This window comes from Salmo trutta, chromosome 37 (assembly GCF_901001165.1).
Source record: "Salmo trutta chromosome 37, fSalTru1.1, whole genome shotgun sequence".
In the NCBI taxonomy this organism is placed as follows: domain Eukaryota; kingdom Metazoa; phylum Chordata; class Actinopteri; order Salmoniformes; family Salmonidae; genus Salmo; species Salmo trutta.
The window spans coordinates 34,076,524-34,094,604 of NC_042993.1; the positions used below are offsets into that span (position 1 = coordinate 34,076,524).

The 18,081-nt window shown below is 40.1% G+C and overlaps 1 protein-coding gene across 8 annotated transcripts in view; it reads left to right on the plus strand.

Annotated features, from left to right (window-relative positions):
- Nucleotides 1-18,081, plus strand: part of ptprub (protein tyrosine phosphatase receptor type Ub) — a 358,144-nt gene that overhangs the window by 154,733 nt on the left and 185,330 nt on the right. For all 8 annotated transcript variants that reach the window (XM_029738216.1, XM_029738219.1, XM_029738220.1 and 5 more), the window contains exon 3: nucleotides 6,336-6,607. In XM_029738216.1, coding sequence (XP_029594076.1) covers nucleotides 6,336-6,607 — 272 coding nt within the window. The remainder of the gene's footprint in view (nucleotides 1-6,335; nucleotides 6,608-18,081) is intronic.

An 18,081-nucleotide genomic window follows, 5' to 3' on the forward strand; every position in this document is an offset into this window, starting at 1 on the left:
GGTCTGATGAAACAAAAATAAAACTGTTTGGAGGAAAAAGGGGGAGGCTTGCAAGCCGAAGGACACCATCCCAACGGTGAAGCACGGGGGTGGCAGCATCATGTTGTGGGAGTGCTTTGCTGCAGGAGGGACTGGTGCACTTCACAAAATAGATGGCATCATGAGGGAGGAACATTTTGTGGATATATTGAAGCAACATCTCAAGACATCAGTCAGGAAGTTAACTTCTTTGGGATAGGGGGCGGTATTTTGACGTCTGGATGAAAAGCATGCCCAAAGTAAACTGCCTGCTACTCAGGCCCAGAAGCTAGGATATGCATATAATTGGTAGATTTGGATAGAAAACACTCTAAAGTTTCTAAAACTGTTAAAAATAATGTCTGTGAGTATCACAGAACTGAAATGGCAGGTGAAACCCCGAGGACAAACCATCCCCCCCAAAAAAATTCATCCTACCACTGATTTCAATGGCTGGCACTTTTATAATAGGGCAAAATCGTGCCCGATTGCAGTTCCTAGGGCTTCCACTAGATGTCAACAGTCTTTACAAAGAGTTTCCGGCTGGTTTTTGGAAAAATTAGCCAGAAATTGTAGTTTTTCTAGGTGGCTCCCATTTTGGCTGTAGTGTTTCCAAGCACGTGAATGAGAGCGCGTTCTTTGGTATTTTTCTCCGGTAAATACAATAATGATTCTCCGTCTTAAATTTGATCGTTTATTTGCGTATTAGCGTAACTATTGTTTGATTATAAACGTTGATTGACTTGTTTGGATAAGTTTATTGGTAACGTTTGGGATTCATTTTGTATGCATTTTGAAGGAGGGAAACCGAGTGGATTATTGACTGAAGCGCGCCAGCTAAACTGAGTTTTTATGGCTATAAAGAAGGACATTATCGAACAAAAGGACCATTTGTAATGTAACTGCGACCTTTTGGAGTGCCAACAGATGAAGATCTTCAAAGGTAAGACATATTATATCGCTATTTCTGACTTTCGTGTCGCAACTCCCTGGTTGAAAATGATTTGTTATGCATTCATGTGCTGGGCGCTGTCCTCACGTAATCGCATGGTTTGCTTTCGCCGTAAAGCCTTTTTGAAATCTGACACGGCGGCTGGATTAACAGCAAGTTAAGCTTTATTTGATGTATTGCACTTGTGATTTCATAAAAGTTTAATATTTACAGTAATTTAATTTGAATTTGGCGCTCTGCAATTTCACCGGAAATTGTTGAAATGGGATGGTAGCGTCCCACTAATCCGCAAGAAGTTAAAGCTTGGTCGCAAATGGTTCTTCCAAATGGACAATGACCCCAAGCATACTTCCAAAGTTGTTGCAAAATGGCTTAATTATTGGAGTGGCCATCACAAAGCCCTGACCTCAATCCCATAGAAAATGTGTGGGCAGAATTGAAAAAGCATGTGCGTGGAAGGAGGCCTACAAACCTGACTCAGTTACAGCAGCTCTGTCAGGAGGAATGGGCCAAAATTCACCCAACTTATTGTGGGAAGCTTGTGGAAGGCTACCCGAAACGTTTGACCCAAGTTAAACAATTTAAAAGCAATGCTACCAAATACTAATTGAGTGTAAGTAAACTTCTGAGCCACTGAGAATGTGATGAAAGAAATAAAAGCTGAAATAAATCATTCTCTCTACTATTATTCTGACATTTCACATTCTTAAAATAAAGTGGTGATCCTAACTGACCTAAGACAGGGAATTTTTACTTGGAAATGTCAGGAATTGTGAAAACTGAGTTTAAATGTACTCGGCTAAGGTGTATGTAAACTTCTTACTTCAACTGTAGGTACAGTGCCTTGCAAAAGTATTCATCCCCTTTGGCATTTTTCCTATTTTGTTGCATTACAACCTGTAGTTTAAATGACCTGTATAAATGTTTTTCTTCTCCCCCCTCTGTATCTCTTCACCATTGAAAAAGGCTTGCCACAGGCATCTCCCCCTGTGAATTGTATCTTAGTGCAGATATTTACGCTCCTGTGAAAAAACTGGCTTTAAAGCCCACTCAAACTGTTTACTCAAGCCAACAATGACTATGTTTACATGCCGGATAGTAGCTTAAGGTCTTATTCGGGATAAAGCTGTCTACATGCACCTTTCGTATCCCGCTCACGAGTATCCCTGTAACCAGCATGAATAAACAGAATATTCGTAATTTAAGTTCATATGGGTTAAATGAAATGGGAACTTAAATATGGACACTGACTGTAGGCCCATATCCTCTCACATGTAGCGTAATATAATATTTACTCCTGCAGAATTATGCATTTATTGCTGTAAAATGATACAACAAATGTTAATTTTGTGTTGGAACAGAAATATGATTTCTTTCTTTCAGCATCTCTTGAGAAAATTTGAATTTGTGTGTAATGTCTTATCATTGACACGTTCATGCAAGTAGACAGTATTTCAACCACATAAAATATGCACCCAAGACAAACTGAAGTCTTATCATATTCCTGTTTCATTGTTTTCTCAGCTTTTCATTTCCTTAAAACTGGTCAAACTGATGATATTTGGACATTTTGCACAGGACCACTTTCCACTGTTTTGTAGTTATTGCGTTTTCTCCAAGGTCCCTAAAATTTTTTTAGAGGTGTTAAATAGATTACTATAGATTATTATTCATTCTATCAACAATGTAAGACATTATTCTGGTGAGCTCTACTTCATTTAGAATTCTGGGGCAACAATAATTATGACACAAGAAGCTCCATGTATCTAACTATAGTTGACAAACAAATGGCCTACCAAATGTCGGAAATGATCGTATGCTTTACCAAATGTCGTCAATTATAATATGGCTTACCAAATGTCGGAAATTATATGCAGAAAGTTGTCTAAATTTTGGGTGAAAGTAGCCAGTAGGCTATACGGTCCAGTATGGAGGATCAGCAAAATAAATTATTTGTAACGTCTGCTTCCAACACACGTAGATCCCCTGAACACAGCTCACTTTCCAGATCCCAATCACCTGAATTCTAATCACCTATTCACACACCTGTATGTCATTATCACACACTATTTAGTTCAGTTCTTTGCACCCCATCACTGTGAGGTATTGTTTGTTTTGTGGCACTCGTCTTTCGGTACCCTGTTTTTCCCCGTGATTTACGCCTCCCGTGTATGACGGTTTTTGCCTGCGACGCCTTTTACCTATTCCCTGCCTGTACTTTAGCCTATCGGATTTCCTGTTATCTACCTATTGCCTGATCTCCCGGACTACGTTACTAGTCTTTTCCCTGCCGGTACTGTTGCCTTTTTGGACCTCCTGTGTATGACCTTCTGCCTGCCCCTGGAACCCAGCTACCTGCCTCCTCCTGTGGTCCTTTGCAATAAACACCTGCTGCGTCCTGCGCTTGAAACCAGCTCTCTGTCTCCACTCGTGTTCATTACATTATTATGTAATTATGGTAGCCTACTTTGTGAAGTGATTTGTATTTATTATGGATTCCCATTAGCTGCTGCCAAGGCATTTTGGGTCCAGCAAAAATAAAGCCGTTTTATACAATTTTAAAAACATTACAATACATTCAGACTGTGTGCACTCTGGCCACTACTTCACCACTACCACATATATACAGTACAAAATCCATGTGTGTGTATAGTGCGTATGCTATTGTGTGTGTGTTTGCGCCTATGTTTGTGTTGCTTCACAGTCCCCGCTGTTCCATAAGGTGTTTTATCTGTTTTTTAAATCTAATTTTACTGCTTGCATGAGTTACTTGATGTGTAATAGAGTTCCATGTAGTCATGGCTGTATTTAGTACTGTGCGCCTTCCATAGTCGGTTCTGGACATGGGGACTGTGAAGAGACCTCTTGTGGCATGTCTTGTGGGGTATGCATGTGTGTCCGAGCTGTGCGCCAGTTGTTCAAACAGACAGCTCAGTGCATTCACCATGTCAATACCTCTCATAAATACAAGAAGTGATGAAGTCAATCTCTCCTCCACTTTGAGCCAGGAGAGATTGACATGCATATAATATTAGCTCTCTGTGTACATCCAAGGGCCAGCCGTGCTGCCCTGTTCTGAACCAATTGCAATTTTCATAAGTCCTTTTTTGTGGCACCTGACCACACAACTGAACAGTAGTCTAGGTTGCGACAAAACTACGGCCTGTAGGACCTGCATTGTTGACAGTGATGTCAAGAAGGTAGAGCAGCGCCTTGTCATAGACATACTTCTCCCATCTTAGCTACTGTTGTATCAATATGTTTTGACCATGACAGTTTACAATCCAGGGTAACTCCAAGCAGTTTAGTCACCTCAACTTGCTCAATTTCTACATTATTTATTACATTATTTAGTCAAGGTTTAGGGTTTAGTGAATGATTTGTCCCAAATACAATACTTTTCCTTGCCACCCACTCTGAAACTAACTGCAACTCTTTATTAAGTGTTGCAGTCATTTTAGTCGCTGTAGTAGTGTCGAGTCATTCGCATACATAGACACTCTAGCTTTCCTCAAAGCCAGTGGCAATTCATCAGTTAAGATTGAAAAAAGTAATGGGTCTAGACAGCTGCCTTGGGGAATTCCTGATTCTACCTGGATTATGTTAGAGAGGCTTCCATTAAAGAACACTTTCTGTGTTCTGTTAGACAGGTAACTCTTTATTCACAATATAGCAGAGGGTGTATAGCCATAACACAAGTTTTTCAAGAAACTATGATCGATAATGTCAAAAGTCGCATGGAAGTCTAACAAAAGAGCCCCCGTAATCTTTTTATCGTCATTTTCTCTCAGCTAATCATCAGTCATTTGTGTAAGTGCTGTGCTTGTTGAATGTCCTTCTCTATAAGCATGCTGAAAGTTTGTTGTCAATTTGTTTACTTTAAAATTGCATTGTATCTGGTCAAGCACAATTTTTTCCAAAAGTTTACTAAGGGTTGGTAACAGGCTGATTGGTCGGCTGTTTGAGCCAGTAAAGGGGGCTTTACTATTCTTAGGTAGTGGAATGACTTTTGCTTCCCTCCAAGCCTAAGGGCACACGCTTTCTAGTAGGCTTAAATTGAAGATGTGGCAATATCGTCTGCTATTATCCTCAGTCATTTTCCATCCATGTTGTCAGACCACAGTGGCTTGTCATTGTTGATAGACAACAATAGTTTTTTCACCTCTTCCACACTAACTTTACAGATTTTAAAATTACAATGCTTGTCTTTTATAATTTGGTCAGAAATACTTGGATGTGTATTGTCAGCATTTGTTGCTGGCATGTTATGCCTAAATTTGCTAATCTTGCCTATGAAAAAATCATTAAAGTAGTTTCAAATTCCAATTTTATTTGTCACATACACATGGTTAGCAGATGTTAATGCGAGTGTTACAAAATGCTTGTGCTTCTAGTTCCGACCATGCAGTATCAGTTGGTTTTGTGATGAATGAGCCATCTGTTTCAATGAATGATCGAGCTGAGTTTGCCTTTTTCCCCAGAATTTCATTTAAGGTGCTCCAAAGCTTTTTACAATAGTTCTTATTTCATTTATCTTGGTTTCATAGAGTAGTTTCTTCTTCTTTTTATTCAGTTTAGTCACATGATTTCTCAATTTGCAATAAGTTTGCCAATCGTTTGTGCAGCCAGACTTATTTGCCATTCCTTTTGCCTCATCCTTCTCAACCATAAAATGTTTCAATTTGTTTGACAATTAGATGATACAATACCCATTATATGCAGAACTTAGCCTGCAAAAACAACAGTAAATGGGAAAAGATGTTTAAAAGCAACAGTATCCTGTCTAAAATCAGCATATCCCAGGCATCTTATCCAGGTTTCTCATAACCGTGATATATGCCTTTTCAGGTTATTGTAAACAGGATATGATGTTTATATGTGTCAACTCAAAAACAGAATACTTGAGTATCCCAAATAATAATGTTATATTGGTGGGCATGTAAACGTTGTCAATGAGGCTAGCATTTGAAGAGAGGTTTCTCAGATTAGGAGGGATATGTCATTGAGATCTTTAGTGCTTCTATTCTATCATCAGCATACATTTGAATGATTCCTTTCTAAAAATGGGTTGAAAAAGGCACTTCTACTCTAGTTACATTATTTGGCCGAAATTAATGATACAGTACTTATAAACACATTCAGGATGATTTACATGGTTTACAATTACATTTCAGAACACTGTATCATAACCCAAAGGGAACTTGAAGGATGAGTCAGGTTAATCAGTTCATGTACCCACCAATGGCAAACACAAATGCAAAAACAGACATTTTTCTTGTCACTGAGGTCGGGGTCATGGCATTACAGCATGCATTATCTCTGACCCTCGTGTGACATTACCCTTGTTTCTGTCTCATCCCTCCAGGTTCCTATATGCTGGTGAACTCTTCCCAGCATGCTGCAGGGCATCGCGCCCAGCTCTTGCTGCAGACGCTGAGTGAAAATGACACACACTGCGTCCAGTTCAGCTACTTCCTGTACAGCCGCGATGGCCACAGTCCAGGGGCACTGCGGGCGTACGTTCGGGTCAACGGCGGCCCGCTGGGTAGCCCAGTATGGAACACGTCGGGGTCCCACGGACGACAGTGGCACCAAGTGGAGCTGGCTGTCAGCACCTTCTGGCCCAATGAGTACCAGGTAAATCCCTCGCAGTGGCATCACTTCACTGCTACTTTCAGTCGTTATGCAGCATGCTTCAATTTTCCCACTGTGTCAGTTATACATAGTAGTGGCTAGAATCGAACAGGCTCATTCTGATCCCATTGACTTCATGTATGATGTTAATGCAATCCGTATAAGGCTTTATTTAAGGCCTATTAAAACACATATACAGCATAAGGGTAACCAGCCAATAGCTAAGCCTGATCATCCAGGGACTGTGTGTGTGTTAACTTCACTGTTCTCCAACAGTGAGATACTGTACGCCACAGGGAGACGTTGTTAATCACACGCAAAGCGAGCTCAGTTTAATTGTCATTGCTCCATTGGTAAATGTAGGCTAGGTTAGCGCTAAAAGGGCCTAACTGGTTTCTCTGTGGTCAGGCTTGTTACAGTTTAACCTCTATGGGACCGGCGGGACGAATTCGTCCCACCCACGTAACAGCCAGTTGAATCCAGTGGCGCGATTTTTGAAACGTTTGAAATACTATTACTTCAATTTCTCAAACATATGACTATTTTACAGCTGTTTAAAGACAAGACTCTCGTTAATCTAACCACACTGTCCGATTTCAAAAAGGCTTTACAACGAAAGCAAAACATTAGATTATGTCAGGAGAGTGCCCAGCCAGAAATAATCAGACACCCATTTTTCAAGCTAGCATATAATGTCACAAAAACCCAAACCACAGCTAAATGCAGCACTAACCTTTTATGATCTTCATCAGATGACACACCTAGGACATTATGTTATACAATACATGCATGTCTGTTCAATCAAGTTCATATTTATATCAAAAAACTGCTTTTTACATTAGCATGTGACGTTCAGAAAAAGCATACCCCCCGCAAACTTCCGGGGAATTTACTAACAATTTGCTAAATTACTCACGATAAACGTTCACAAAAAGCATAACAATTATTTTAAGAATTATAGATACATTACTCCTCTATGCACTCGATATGTCCGATTTTAAAATAGCTTTTCGGATGAAGCACATTTTGCAATATTCTAAGTACATAGCCCAGCCATCACGGGCTAGCTATTTAGACACCCAACCAGTTTAGCCTTCACCAAAATCATATTTCCTATAAGAAAAATGGTCTTACCTTTCCTGTTCTTCGTCAGAATGCACTCCCAGGACTTCTACTTCAATAACAAATGTAGGTTTGGTCCCAAATAATCCATCGTTATATCCAAACAGCGGCGTTTTGTTCGTGCGTTCTAGACACTATCAGAATGCTAAATCACGGTCGCGCGCATGGCGCAGAACGTGACAAAAAAATTCTAAATATTCCATTACCGTACTTCGAAGCATGTCAACCGCTGTTTAAAATCAATTTTTATGCAATTTATCTCGTAGAAAAGCGATAATATTCCGACCGGGAATCTGCAATTAGCTAAACAGCCGAATGAAAATACTCCACGGGGGCGAATTGCGCACGCGCCTAATTCAATGGTCCTCTGATGCGACACTTGGAAAAGGAGATAATGTGTTTCAGCCTGAGGCTGCCTCGTCATCGTTCAGGTTTTTCCCGGGTTCTGAGAGCCTATTGGAGCCCTAGGAATTGTCACGTTACAGCTAAGATCCTGACTCTTCAATACACAGAAGCAAGAACAACAACACCTTCTCAGACAGGGTACTTCCTGCATGAAACCTTCTCAGGTTTTTGCCTGCCATAGGAGTTCTGTTATACTCACAGACACCATTCAAACAGTTTTAGAAACTGTAGGGTGTTTTCTATCCAAACCTGAACAATAATATGCATATTCTAGCTTCTGAGTTGGTGTAGGAGGCAGTTAAAAATGGGCACATATTTTTTCCAAAATTCTCAATGCTGCCCCCTAGCCCGTAGAGGTTAACCTACTGAGACTGTCTCTGCTAACATTACATCAGCCGTTGGAATACACAACACAACTTCACTCCCTCAGTAGCAGGTCATTACCCACTCAGACCCAAATTGATTGGCAGCCACTGTGGGTACCTGGGCGCTTTCTATTGGTCTTCGGATTGCGCAACCGGGCCATAAATTACATTTATATTTTCTGCAAACTCTGCGGAGCTGTCAAAAAGCAATTAAGGTGAGTAGTGTGTGTTTTTTTGAGAACTGTCATTCCCTTCGACTTAATTAACTTCCATGCGGTTCTGCAGGATCTGACCTTCAAGTGTAAATAATAGTCCAGCTTTGTTCAAACATGAGCCAAAGGTAGGATGACACTGTGGAACTATCACTGTATGGCCTGACAATGAGGGGTATTTAAGCTTGACACACACAACACAACACACAAACACTACACACAAAGGTGTCAACACCTGTGGGTGGGTTGGGGGCCAGGTGAAAAATGACCTCGATAATATCTGACAAATGCAAAGTTTTGACGAGCTCGCTCTTTCTCTCAACTTTATATTTGCTCGGGAGTCATCTCAGTAAATATATCACTACATGAGAGAATTACAAGTTCTGCCCAATCAATGGCATTGCCAATCACACCACCCTCAGACCAGCTCTCACGTCAATGCTCTCTTTAGCAGAACAATTCATCATTAACGACCATTAATGTGGCCATGGCAGTTTCCTATAGCAGAAAAACTAGGGATAAACGGCATTCATCTGGCTTATTTTTGATGTGTCTTAATTGGCTTGCTTTGCAACACTCCTCTTCCTTCTAATTCTAACTCTGTGATCTCCTTCTCTCTACCCTCTGTCTTGGTACATGCTGCTTCACAGCTTCTTAAGCAGCCCAGTGATGGCTCATGTGTGAGTTAGCATTACACCAGGGCTACCGAGGAGAGGCATCACTTAGGAGACGGAAGGAATAATAGGCAGATGAGGAAGATGAGTCTGAAGACTGGTTGCAGCAACAACCTGTTAAGAAACTGTTTAAACTGTAGGCTGCGATCATCCATCTCAAAATGACGATAATGTGATGGTATTTATCCAGAATAATCAATCTTCTAGTTTTTGGCAAATTTTTTAAACCTTTTGGCCTATAGGGAAATTAATGAACTGATCGGTACATGAACTGTATGTCTGACCATGGCAAGTATAGTGTAGCAGTAGTGAAGAAATACATCTCAAATGATCTGTCTAAAACATTGTTTCCGATTTTGAGTCCCTTCTCTGCAAAAAAATAATGATGGCCCCTTTCTGCAGTAACATCAACAGTCATGCCGATGAAAACGGATAAATAAACTACAAACAATGCTGGAGAAAGTCAAGCGGAGTGGAGTTGAACATGACTCGATCTGACCCAGCACGCCTCTCTCTCTCTGTATTCACCAAGGAGCTCTTAGCTTTAAAGCATGTTAGCTGCAACCCGTGTCACTTTAAATATTAAAGGACTTTGGTTACAGGAGCCCTGCAGCAAGCTTGATGGAATCTCTTTGGATTTGAAGTGAAAGGTCATCAGATTTGCTCTGTCGCCAGAGAGTCAGGGTCTACTCTTGAAGAATGGATTGAGAGAATAATGTTCCTGTGTCATGCCTATCATGCCAGTAAACCCAATGCACAGTAAATTGACCGTATTATAAACCTATGAAGTCTTAAAATATCACTGCCTTAAATCTTTCAAGGTATTCCTAGATTTACTTTCCCTTCGATGCTGCTATCACAACACTGTAGTTGATTAAAAATAGATATTTGTAATGAATGGATTAAAGACAAACAAAAAAATCTCAGTAACTTTATTACAATTACATATTCTCAGGGGCTGTTGATTTAATCATGATCCTTGAACATAGGAGGATAGAGAGCTGTTTTATAGCACACATTGTCAATGTTTTTCTATAAAATAAAACATTGTCTAAAGCGTGGAATGTAATAAAAAAAAATCTGTTCCATTCTCTGTAAATCAACAGAGCCAACTATAGTAGATTAACATACTCAAAAGCCACATGAATTCTCTCTTATCATTTGTCAGCCTAGTAATCGATCTGCAATACAATTCCCTCCCCGCTTTCCTTTTCCTTGTTCACGACTTTGAAGGCTTCATGTTTCTATCTAGTGTATGTCTCGCCATTTTTATTGTTTCCTAACCTGAGACAACAACACAGTGTTGGTTGTGGTAAGATTAAGCTTTGATATTTATATCACTCTGGTGATAGGTGCAATGCTACGTCACTTTCTGCTGTTGCTGTTGTGTCCCCTAAAATCAAGAGAGGGTTGGGTGGGGCAAGTGGAAAATGGAAGAGACAGAGTGTGAGATCACTTTAGAATATATTTGATTTGAGATCTTTCCCATCTGCCGTGCTCAGCCATATATTTCTCCCTCTTATTGGTGGAGGTGTCTGCGATAGCTGCAACCTTGTTATCAAATATTAAAGATGTTATCAGGCCCGCCAAGTCTGCCAACTAGATCTGGAGCTGTGCTCTCCCCCATCTCCTTCCCTCTCTTCACTATTTTTCCTTCTCTCCCCTGGTGTGCTTTCTCTCACTGTGCTCCTCTTCATCTTCTTTTTCAGTGTGACAAATACTGTCTCAAGTTGTAGACCTTTTCTGACAGCCTGGTCTCATAGACTAGAAGTAACATAGTAAATGTAAATCCAGAACTCTCAAATTAGTATAATATGTGCCTCGTTTCAGGAAACTAGGTGTATGTATCTCTACCTCACAGGAGAGCCATTTGAGCATACATTTTTTATTTTTTTTATCGAAATGCTTTTTTTTGGGGCAGAAATGCCTTCTGGAACATGTGAACTTTTATGTGCCTTAAAAACAAACTTTTATGCCATCTGTAAATACGAATACAATTGTTAAATTACTAGCCTAGTTGGTTTAGCCATGGAAAAAGTCAGGAACCTTCCTTCTAGCCAGCCATCCCCTCCGGCGACATTTGGAATGGCGCCAGAGGGTATGGACGCCATTTTATGGGCTCTTAACCAACCATGCTATTTTGTTTGTTTTCTTCACATTGTTTGTAAATTATTTTTTACATAATGTTGCTTTCACACCTGGACAAAAGGAACACCTACAGTGGCAAGAAACAGTATGTGAATCCTTTCGAAATACCTGGATTTCTGCATAAATTTGGCATATTTTTTTATTTATTTGAACTTCATCTAGGTCACAACAAAAGACAAACACAGTCAGCTGAAACTAATAACTCTCAAACAATTATATGTTTTCATATCTATTTTGAACACACCGTGTAAACAATTCACAGTGCAGGGTGGAAAAAGTATGTGAACCCTTGGATTTAATATCTGCTTGACCCTCCTTTGGCAGCAATTACCTCAACCAAGCGTTTTCTGTAGTTGCGGATCAGACCTGCACAACGGTCAGGAGGAATTTTGGACCATTCCTCTTTCCAAAACGGTTTCAGTTCAGCAATATTCTTGGGATGTCTGATGTAAACTGCTCTCTTGAGGTCATGCCACAGCATCTCAATCGGGTTGAGGTCAGGACTCTCACTGGGCCACTCCAGAAGGTATATTTTCTTCTGTTGAAGCCATTCTATTGTTGATTTACTTCTGTGTTTTTAGTCATTGTCCTGTTGTATCACCCAACTTCTGTTGAGCTTCAATTGATGGACAGATAGCCTAACAATCTCCTGCAAAATGTCTTGATAAACTTGGGAATTCATTTTTCCGTCGATGATAGCAAGCTGTCCCGGCCCCAAACCCACGAGGCTCCCTCCACCATACTTTACAATTGGGATGAGTTTTTGATGTTGGTGTGTTGTGCCTTTTTTCTCCACACATTGTGTTGTGTGTTCCTTCCAAACAACTCAACTTTAGTTTCACCTGTCCACAGAATATTTTGCCAGTAGCGCTGTGGAACATCCAGGTGTACTTTTGCAAACTTTTTTTTGGACTGCAGTGGCTTCTTCTGTGGTGTCCTCCCATGAAGGCCATTCTTGTTTAGTGTTTTACGTATCGTAGACTCGTCAACAGAGATGTTAGCATGTTCCAGAGATTTCTGTAAGTCTTTAGCTGACACTCTAGGATTCTTCTTATTAACCTCTTTGAGCATTCTGCGCTGTGCTCTTGCAGTCATCTTTGCAGGACGGCCTCTCCTAGGGAGAGTAGCAACAGTGCTGAACTTTCTCCATTTAGGGACAAATTGTCTTACAGTGGACTGATGAACATCAAGGCTTTTAGAGATACTTTTGTAACCCTTTCCAGCTTTATGCAAGTCAACAATTCTTAATTTTAGGTCTTCTGAGAGATATTTTGTTCGAGGCATGGTTCACATCAGGCAATGCTTCTTCTGAATAGCAAACTCAAATTGCTAAGTGTTTTTTATAGGGCAAGGCAGCTCTAACCAACATCTCCAATCTCGTCTCATTGATTAGACTCCAGGTTAGCTGACTCCTCACTCCAATTAGCTTTTGGAGAAGCCATTAGCTTAGGGGTTCACGTAATTTTTCAAACCTACGCTGTGAATGTTTAAATGATGTATTCAATATAATAATTTGTGTGTTATTAGTTTAAGCACACTGTTTGTCTATTGTTGTGACTTAGATGAAGATCAGATCAAATTTGATGACCAATTTATGCAGAAATCCAAGTAATTCCAAAAGGTTCACTTACTTTTTCTTGCCACTATATGTGAGAGAGCTATTCATTGACTACAGCTCAACGTTCAACACCATAGTGCCCTCAAAGCTTATCACTAAACTAAGTACCCTGGGACTAAACACCTCCCTCTGCAACTGAATCCTGGACTTCCTGATGGGCTGCCCCCAGGTGGTAAGGGTAGGTAACAACACATCCGCCATGCTGATCCTCAACACGGTTGCATCACTGCCTGGTATGGCAACTGCTCGGCTTCCGACCGCAAGGCACTACAGAGGGTAGTGTGTATGGCCCAGTACATCACTGGGGCCAAACTTCCTGCCATCCAGGACCTCTATACCAGGTGGTGTCAGAGGAAGGCCCTAAAAATTGTCAAAGACTCCAGCCACCCTAGTCATAGTTCTCTCTGCTACCGGATGGCAAGCGGTACCGGAGCGCCAAGTCTAGGTCCAAGAGACTTCTAAACAGCTTCTACCCCCAAGCCAAAAGACTCATGAACATCTAATTAAATGGCTACTGTCGTGACGTTACGACCATTAATGCGATGACACGCTATTTATCTAATAATTAACTATGTGTAATTGTTACGTGATTAAATTAATCATGTAACAATTAACCCAGTAGTAACCTGGAGCACCACGGGAAAAGTTTGTTTAATGAGTTACCGTTTCCCAAATTAACTGAAGAATAGATCAGAATATCTCTATCATAGCAGTCAATCATTAATTATTATTTCCTCATCGGTCTCATTCTGAACGTCGCATAATCTGTTTAATCTGCACGAACCCTAGTCTACATGATGACTCAGCGATACACAAATTCTAATTCTTTTTTAGGGGAGGATCAGCTTAAGATTGTTGCTTCCATCAATGTAATTGTCTGCATCATTTACGATCCCCCATATCTTTTTGGGGTACATATATGTCCATATACCTACACGTACATACCCATACATACATACATACATACATATATATATATATATATATATATATATATATATATATGCATAAATAAACATTCATACAAATACACATATATACATACATATATACACATACCTATATACATCCTTTTTTTTAGAATATGACTTTATTATTCCCCGCAAACCCTACCACCCCTTCCCCAATTGGAGTAAACTAATAAATAATAACACTTAGGCTTCTACCTTCAGTTTATACATATTATACACATTTTACAGACACAATCTATTTTAAAAGTTATATTTTGTTTGTTTTTAGTCCTTCCTCTATTTCTGATGTCATCCAGCGATACACAAATTGGCTTAATTATTTATTTACTAACTAACTAAATAATCACACAGAAATACATAAACACACATAATATAGGTTGAATTAATCACTAACATAACTCAATGAAAGTCCCTAGTGGACTAACCCGATATGACGGCTGGTAAGACAATGAAGGGGTGGGGAAAGAAAGAGCGGGAGAAGGGGACAAAGGAATTCAACTATTGTACATACAGTTGAATAATACTCTCATCATAAATGTGGATATTTAGCACCCTAACAACCACTCATTCGGATTTAGAAAAGTAATGTACATATTTACTCTTGTATGGCTTTGTCCTCTCTCTCTGTTGAAATCGCCTGATCAGTCTGTGACGATAGTTCGACAGAAAGTCTCTGGTTGTGTAAGTCTCTGGTTATCTACCAGAGGTCACCATGTCCTTAGTAGTTGTAGTAGGTGTCCGTTGTTCTGGAATTGTCTGTTAGAATAAATGCATCAGACGTACCAATGGTCGTTTGATAGGGAATGTTATATTTTTCTCGTCTTCGGTCGAGTTTCCTAGACTACGTTACATGCAGAGTTTCAGGCGGTCTTCTTCTTCTCTGTTGATTTTCAGAGGGTCTAACTATTTTCTGGTCTGGTAGAGTCTAACCATTTTACACGTGTAGCCACAGCTCCACGCTTTCTGGTCTAGTAGTTTTAAACCATTTGTGACATCTGGCTTACCGTCTGTATACTGGTCTTTAGTTTTAAACCATTTCTCAGCCTTTAAACCATTTCTCACCCATTTCTCAGCTCGACGCTGTCTGGTCTAATGTAAATGTCGTTAGGAGTCCTTTTATAAACACTCTGGGGGAAAAAGGGGCTTTACATCCTTTTTGCATAATGTCTGTGTTCACGTGGGTGTGGTTACTGACTGGCGAAAACAATAATCTAATTTAGAAGGCTAAAATTAAATTTCATCTTCTCACAAATAGTTTCATAAGTAATCATATATGTTCCACAACATTTAGATGTAACCCTGACATATATATTGTGAAAGCTCTTAAAGTTACAATGTTTCCGTTATAAAGTCTTAAATGATATCACAGAACAGTTACGCTGCTGATACTCTCTGTTATTATCTATGCATAGTCACTGCCTTTCAAACATTTGGGGTCACGTAGAAATGTCCTTGTTTTCCATGAAAACATACATGAAATGTTTTGCGAAATTAATCGGAAATATAGTCAAGACGTTGAAAAGGTTATAAATAATGATTTTTAACTAAATAATAATTGTGTCCTTCAAAATTTACTTTCGTCAAAGAATCCTCCATCTGCATCAATTATGGCCTTGCAGACCTTTGGCATTCTAGTTGTCAATTTGAGGTAATCTGAAGAGATTTCACCCCGTGCTTCCTGAAGCACCTCCCACAAGTTGGATTGGCTTGATGGTCACTTCTTACGTACCATACGGTCAAGCTGGTCCCACAACAGCTCAATAGGGTTGAGATCCAGTGACAGTGCTGGTCACTCCATTATAGACGGAATACCAGCTTACTGCTTCTTCCGTAAACAGTTCTTGCATAGTTTGGAGCTGTGCTTTGGGTCATTGTCCTGTTGTAGGAGGAAATTGGCACCAATTAACCTCTCTAGGGTAGGTGGCACCAAATCGTCCCACCTACGTAACAGCCAGTGGAATCCTGTGGCGCGTTATTCAAATACCTTAGAAAGTCTATTACTTCAATTTCTCAAACATATGACTATTTTACAGCATTTTAAAGACAAGACTCTCGTTAATCTAACCACACTGTCCGATTTCAAAAAGGCTTTACAACGAAAGCAAAACATTAGATTATGTCAGCAGAGTACCCAGCCAGAAATAATCAGACACCCATTTTTCAAGCTAGCATATAATGTCACATAAACCCAGAAGACAGCTAAATGCAGCACTAACCTTTGATGATCTTCATCAGATGACAACCCTAGGACATTATGTTATACAATACATGCATGTTTTGTTCAATCAAGTTCATATTTATATCAAAAACCAGCTTTTTACATTAGCATGTGACGTTCAGAACTAGCATACCCCCCCGCAAACTTCCGGCGAATTTACTAACAATTTACTAAATTACTCACGATAAACGTTCACAAAAACCATAACAATTATTTTAAGCATTATAGATACAGAACTCCTCTATGCACTCGATATGTCTGATTTTAATATAGCTTTTCGGTGAAAGCACATTTTGCAATATTCTAAGTAGATAGCCCGGCATCACAGGGCTAGCTATTTAGACACCCAGCAAGTTTAGCCTTCACCAAACTCCGATTTACTATTAGAAAAGTTTGATTACCTTTGGTGTTCTTCGTCAGAATGCACTCCCAGGACTTCTACTTCAATAACAAATGTTGGTTTGGTCCCAAATAATCCATAGTTATGTTCAAACAGCGGCGTTTTGTTCGTGCGTTCAAGACACTATCCGAATGGTAAATAAGGGTTACGAGCACGGCGCATTTCGTGACAAAAAAATTCTAAATATTCCATTACCGTACTTCGAAGCATGTCAACCGCTGTTTAAAATCAATTTTTATGCCATTTTTCTCGTAAAAAAAACGATAATATTCCGACCGGGAATCTGCAATTAGGTAAACAGACGAAAGAAAACAAAGCATGGGGTCGACTCGGGCACGCGCGTAAGCCCATTGTCCTCTGATCGGCCACTTGTCAAAAGCGATAATGTGTTTCAGCCTGGGGCTGCCTCGATATCGTTCAGCTTTTTCCCGGGCTCTGAGAGCCTATGGGAGCCGTAGGAAGTGTCACGTTACAGCAAAGATCCTCAGTCTTCAATAAACAGAGGCAAGAAGAACAACAACTTGTCAGACAGGCCACTTCCTGCATGGAATCTTCTCAGGTTTTTGCCTGCCATATGAGTTCTGTTATACTCACAGACACCATTCAAACAGTTTTAGAAACTTTAGGGTGTTTTCTATCCAAAGCCAATAATTATATGCATATTCTAGTTACTGGGCTTGGATTAACAGAAAATGTGCAATATGCATCAAAACAAAATTAGACTGGTGCATAAATTTGGGCACCCCAATAGAAAAATCACATCAATATTTAGTAGAGCCTCCTTTTGCTAAAATAACAGCCTCTAGACGCTTCCTATAGCCTCTAATGAGTGTCTGGATTCTGGATAAAGGTATTTTGGACCATTCCTCCTTACAAAATATCTCCAGTTCAGTTAGGTTTGATGGTTGCCGAGCATGGACAGCACACTTCAAATCATCCCACAGATTCTCAATGATATTCAGGTCTGGGGACTGGGATGGCCATTCTAGAACATTGTACTTGTTCCTCTGCATAAATGCCCAGGTAGATTTTGAGCAGTGTTTTGGGTCGTTGTCTTGTTGAAATATCCAGCCCCGGCGTAACTTCAACTTTGTGACTGATTCTTCAACATTATTCCCAAGAATCTGCTGATATTGAGTGGAATCCATGCGACCCTCAACTTTAACAAGATTCCCAGCACCGGCACTGGCCACACAGCCCCACAGCATGATGGAACCCCCACCAAATTTTACTGTGGGTAGCAAGTGTTTTTCTTGGAATGCTGTGTTCTTTTGCCGCCATGCATAACGTCCCTTGTTATGACCAAATAACTCAATCTTTGTTTCATCAGTCCACAGCACCTTA